General features: G+C 31.2%; 2 protein-coding genes across 2 annotated transcripts; one reads left to right on the top strand and one right to left on the bottom strand.

Moving 5' to 3' along the window:
- Nucleotides 1-118: 118 nt before the first annotated feature.
- Nucleotides 119-1732, bottom strand: LOC136082615 (zinc finger MYM-type protein 1-like). The gene has a single exon (XM_065802030.1). The coding sequence runs from the start codon at nt 1730-1732 to the stop codon at nt 119-121; it is 1614 nt and encodes a 537-aa protein (XP_065658102.1).
- Nucleotides 1733-2486: 754 nt separating this feature from the next.
- LOC136082614 (tigger transposable element-derived protein 4-like) lies at nt 2487-4118 on the top strand. The gene has a single exon (XM_065802029.1). It carries the CDS (start codon nt 2487-2489, stop codon nt 4116-4118), a length of 1632 nt encoding a protein of 543 aa, XP_065658101.1.
- Nucleotides 4119-6043: the final 1925 nt, after the last annotated feature.

Raw genomic sequence — 6043 nt, 5'->3', positions numbered from 1 at the left:
TCAGATCAATCTCATCTTTTTTATGCGAAAAAAAACACCGGAGGCTGCAACTTTAATAATGTTACAAATTGTTCTATTTCAAATATGAAACTATCTTCTAAATCATTTGAGTACACTTCTACAATTTTTTTCGCGCTAACTTGCAATTCCATGGTACTATAGTAAACAGCTTCAATAGAAATCCAAATAACTTATTTACGTGGTTGTAACCATCACTTCTTATAGTTAATTGTGTCACAAGTTTGTCAATAATGACAAAAAATGTATTCACTCGAAACTTGTCGGATACGCTTAAAGAATCAACTTGGTTTTCTGTGTTGCTCAATTTTTTAATTACCTTTCTTTTGTTCTTATCCGAATAGTCTTTTTCAATAAACGAGCTAAGTTTTTTTGATTCATTCTCAAATCTCGTAAAGTCGTTTCGTAAGTTTTTTACAAAGTCAATGTAAAAAACTTGTGAAACTAGTGAAAGTAACATACTGCTTGCTGTATGCAAATCTAATTCAACTTTTTGAAGAAATTTGGTAACTGCATTAAACCTATTAAGTATGTGATGCCAAAGTACAGCCATGAATGCAAACTCTAGCTCAGTGATCTTATTCAATAAACACAAAGCTCCATGACGAGTATCCGATTTGTCTTCTATATCCTCAGCTATATGACATAGCGCTGCATGAATCCCATCAAAATTTTCTCCTAAACTTTTTGAAGCATCTGACCTACATGACCATCGTGTATCTGATAGGCGCTTGAGTGTAGCATGATTTCCTTTCAATAAATCCCATCTATGTGTTGAAGCTACAAAAAATGAATACAAACTCTGGAGAACGCCAAAATAGTTGATAGAGTTGATGCACTTACTGACACTGCACTGCCCTACTAAATTTAAAGAATGTCCAGCGCAGGGGATATAAAAAGCTAATTCACTCCGCTCTTTTAAACGTGCTTGTAATCTAGAATATTTACCAGACATATTGCTTGCATTATCGTATGCCTGTCCCCGACAATTGGTTATATCAATATCATATCTTTCCAGTAGATCTAAAATGTCAGTAATCAAAGATTTACAGTCGTGGATTTTAATTTGTAGAAAACAAAAAAATCGTTCATACACGTGGCCATTTAGATAATAACAAAATATCACAGAAAGTTGATCCACGTGAGAAATATCAGGAGTCGAATCTACGATAATTCCCCAGTATTTTGCTTTTTTTCTTTCGGAAATAATGTGCGTTAAAACCTTTTGAGACATAATATCAATTAGCTCTTCAAAAATAGTTTTAGACAAATAATTTACATTACCTTTGCCTTTATTTGCAAAAGTGTCAATGTGTTGCTTTAAAACTGGATCAAATTGAGTCAACAGTTTTAACATGCCTAAGTAATTTCCGCTATTTGACGATCCTATAACTTCATTATGGCCTCGAAATGCTAAACCTCTTCCGGCTAAAAAACGAACAACCGCTACTATTCTATTTAAGATTGCAGACCAATAATTAAATTCCATTTTAATCTGGCTTACCATATATTCATCAACATGAGTATTTTGTTTTATGAATTCTATCCACTTAATCATACATTGAATATGTTCCTTGCTGTTTTCGTGGCCGAAAATAGTTTGTTTAGCTTTTTTCCAATTGTAAAAGCCACTTTTGACAAATACGTTGTCGTAATCGGTTGAAAACAACTTGCAAACATTACAAAATACACATCCAGTGGATTCAGAAAACATTAACCAATTTCGGTCACAATTTTCGCCATTATAGGGGAGATGGGGGTGCATTGATCGCCGGGGCAGTATGATCTTTTATGGCTTTTACTCGTTCATTTTTGCCTTACTAGAAGTGAGGTTGCAATTTAATTAACCATTATGCTTCCCTAATTGATTATTCGTAATATTTTTTCATAAGGTTATCAGCGTCAAAAAAATAAAGAAAATATTGTTTTTCGTCATAAAAAGTGATTTTTTTAAATCGTACTATAATTCAAATATATTTTTATTTAGATGTCTGTATGGGTTAACAAAAATTTTATTTTAAATTTGTAAGTGTTAGGTGTATAATATAATATATAATTTTTATTTGGCTGCAATTTATACAGTAGATATTGCTATCAATATGTTACCTATACCTATTGGGGTACATTGATCTTTGACTATGCGGGGACCATTGATCGGAGGATCAAAGTGCCCCATAGAAGACGAAGTGCCCCATGTTTTTGTTTATAAGCAATACAGTTAAACGAATGGAATTGTATTTTTAATTTAAAAAAAAACTATATATTAACAAACAATAGCTTTTAGCATTTCATTTTTTAAATCTACTTATGTTATAAGCTAGTAATAATAATACTATTATTTTATAATATCAAAAGAATAATATTTAACATAATAATTAAAAAATATTTAACATAATATTATTATGTTAAATATTAGCATTTATTAAAAACATATGTTTTTATTGATATATTTTTTTACAGATCTTAAAATGGTTAGAAATAGAATTAAAAAAACAAATAAAGTTGCTATAGCAAGTGAAACAATGAAAGTAGCTGTTTATAAAGTTTTAGAAGGAACACAACTGAATGTTGTAGCACGTCAGTTTAACATAGATAGAATGACTTTAAAAAGATATTGTCGTAAAAAGAGGCTTAATCCAAATGAAGCTTTCAAGCCTAACTACAACAATAGACAAGTTTTTACAGCAGAAGATGAAAAAAGTTTATCAAGTTATTTACTAATTGCATCAAAAATGAACTATGGCCTTTCAACTAGGTCAACGCGATTATTGGCATATGAATTTGCTTTAAAAAACAATAAGATATGCCCATCATCATGGATCCAAAATAAAATTGCAGGCATTGATTGGTTGCAAGGTTTTATGAAAAGACAACCAGAGTTGTCTCTACGAACACCTGAAGCAACGAGCTTCGCTCGATCAACAGCTTTTAACAAACACACTGTAAGAGAGTTTTTTCAAAATCTTAAAACGGTAAGAAATCGATATAAATATAATCCTAACTGTATATATAATGTTGATGAAACTGGTTTAACAACCGTTCAAAAGCCCGTAAAGGTTTTAGCTGGTAGAGGAAGCAAACAAGTTGGAAGAATCACATCTGCAGAACGAGGAACATTGGTAACTGCATGTTGTGCCTCTAATGCTATTGGAAATTCCATTCCTCCATTATTTATTTTTCCTAGGGTAAAGTTTCATGATTACATGATTAAGGAAGGACCTCCTGGATGTGTGGGATTTGCAAATCCTTCTGGTTGGATGAACGCAGAAATTTTCATAGAATGGATTAAACATTTTGTTAAATATTCAAACTGTTCTCAGGAATCTCCAGTTTTGTTACTTCTCGACAGTCATGAAAGTCATATTTCTGTTAAAGGCTTGGAGCTTGCAATTCAACACGGAATTACAATGATAAGTTTTCCTCCCCATTGCAGCCATAAATTGCAGCTATTAGATAGAACTGTTTTTGGACCATTGAAAAGGTTTTACAATTCTGCATGTGATAATTGGATGGTTTCAAACCCAAGACCAATGACCATTTATGATATTGTTTCAATAGTTCGAGAACCGTATACAAAAGCTTTCTCACCATCTAATATACAGACAGGATTTAGAGTAGCTGGCATTGAGCCATTCAATTCTGAAATTTTCAAAGATGACGAATATTTACCATCATCAGTTACAGATAGAGCTGCTCCAGATACAGTTACTATCACTCCTGTCAACAACATGGAATCTGAAATAACTATAGTAAATATTGAAACAAGTATTTTAAACAAAGTGTCTGAAATAACTATAGTAAATATTGAAACAAGTATTTTAAACAAAGTGTCAACAAGTGTTGCTTCTATAATTTCACCTGAGGTTTTAAAACCTTACCCAAAAGCATCTGCCAGAAAAAAAAATGTTAAAAGTAGGCAGTTAAAAACAAGGATCTTGACTGATACTCCTGTCAGAAATGAAATTCGTTTGTCAAAAGAAAAGAAAATTTGGAAGCAAACCAAAAATCAACAAAAAGTCTCCACAAAAGATAAGAAAGAAACTAAGAATTACTTGCTTAGGAATAAAAAACAATGTAAACCAAAGTTCATTTTCCTTTAATTGTAATGGCCATAAAGCAGGGTCTTCGCGTAGAATGGTATCTAGGAAAAATCATGATAAATAAGCCTAATAAAAAATAATAAGTGACAATTTATAGAATAAAAATATTAACTGCCTAAAAAGTAAAAGTGCTTCGTTTAGCAGATGTTAGAGGTGTTATTAAAGATAGTAAAAATTGGAGTACCTGAGTCAAGCTCATTATTATACATTGTAGATTCAACACTTTCAACTTCTTGAATTTCATTTGAAGGACCTTGGCAGGCTACCTCATTTTCCGTGTTATTGTTTTCATCTTTTCTTTCATTGTTTTTATTATTATCTACAGTTTGTGGAAACTGCATATTAGTTTGATTTGATGAAAAAAAAATTGTCATTTTCGGAAGTTTAGCTACCATTTCCTCTCTCTCTTTCTTCAATAGTATAACCTGAAAAGTGTTAAACTGTTCTTTTTATCTCTTTCACGAATTTAGCGCTTCAGCTATTAAATGCATTCACACAAGAACTCTTTTGTGCGGAAGTACAAAAGAATGGTAGAATTGCAATCGTTAATTTAATTTAATTAAAATTTGCCAAACCTAAAAGCGATTAATGCCAAGTATAAAATTTTAAATCTCACATGAGCTTAAAAAGGATCTCACTTCTGCTACAGCATGGGACTTACAGTGGCTGGTGAACTTCAATACAGATAAAACTTGATTTAAAATTAGCCAATCGTTATCGCAATAATTTAGATCTTCCTATATTTATGAACGGTGATGTACTCGATGAGTCATCCACTCTTCATCTTCAAGGATTAACTCTTTCTTTCGATCTTCTAGGATTAACTCTTACTTTCGATCTCTTTAAATCCAGCCTTGTATGGAATACTGTTGCCATATCTGGAGCAGATCTTCTAATGATGCCCTTTCTCTTTTAGACAAGGTGCAAAAATGCATCGTAAACATAGTTGGACCTGCTCTTGCAGAGTCATTGTTGGATTGAAAATTTCTTGTATTACATGACAATAACGTTCTAATTACATTTGAATACACAGACCTATAATATTGTCAAACAGTTATTTTTATAGCTACGTATCTAATAATAATTGTATTATTGGCTTAAGACTAAGATACTTTTTTAAATTGTCTTGTTGAGAAGATTAAAGTTCTGAATTATACCATTTGCTTGCAAATTGTCTTTAAATAATATTGAAACCTTTTCACATTTCACATTTAAATCTGTTGTTGATAAAATTTACACATTTATTTCTCAAGCTAATAAAAGTCATGTGGTAACAACTAAATATTTTTTACCTGCTCTTGCAGAGCAGGTCCAACTAAGAGCTAGCGTCTCTTGTGCCATCTACTAAAATTCATTCTCGTGTTATTCCTCATTCAATTAAGTCTCATCCTTTTTCTGTGACCTAAGTACTCCAAAAACTCTTATTCATTTAGTTTTTTTCCTTAAACATCAGTTCTTTAAAATTCGCTTCCTTCATCTTGTTTTCCTGATTCATATAACTTGCAATCCTTTAAGTCGTCTCTCAATTGTTATCTTGCTCTACAATCTTCATCTTTTCTCTTCTAGTAACTTTCAACTTTAATTAGTGGTTGCTTGCAGCCTCGTTGGAAGCGAAGATGTTTACAAAAAAAAAACAAAAAACAAAAAAAAACCATCCTACTAAATTCGCTATATTAAATAAATTAAAATAAGTGGTTGTTCTGGTTATGAAAAGTTATACATTTTTTTTAAGTTAATTACTTTTACTTTTTTAACTTTAATTTTTTTTTAACTAATCTTGATGTTATTTACATCAGTTATTTAAAAGTTTTTTTAAAAAGACTGTCTGGTTTATTGTTCTTGCTTTGGAAATGGCTCTACATTTTGCAATTTTTAAATTTTGTATTTTGGCTGCTTATATTCAGCGTGGTTGTTGTTAAAAACCA

Source organism: Hydra vulgaris, chromosome 07 (assembly GCF_038396675.1).
Source record: "Hydra vulgaris chromosome 07, alternate assembly HydraT2T_AEP".
NCBI classification, from domain to species: Eukaryota; Metazoa; Cnidaria; class Hydrozoa; order Anthoathecata; family Hydridae; genus Hydra; species Hydra vulgaris.
The sequence above is the reverse complement of the archived record's forward strand: the minus strand, read 5'-3'. Positions and strand labels throughout refer to the sequence as shown.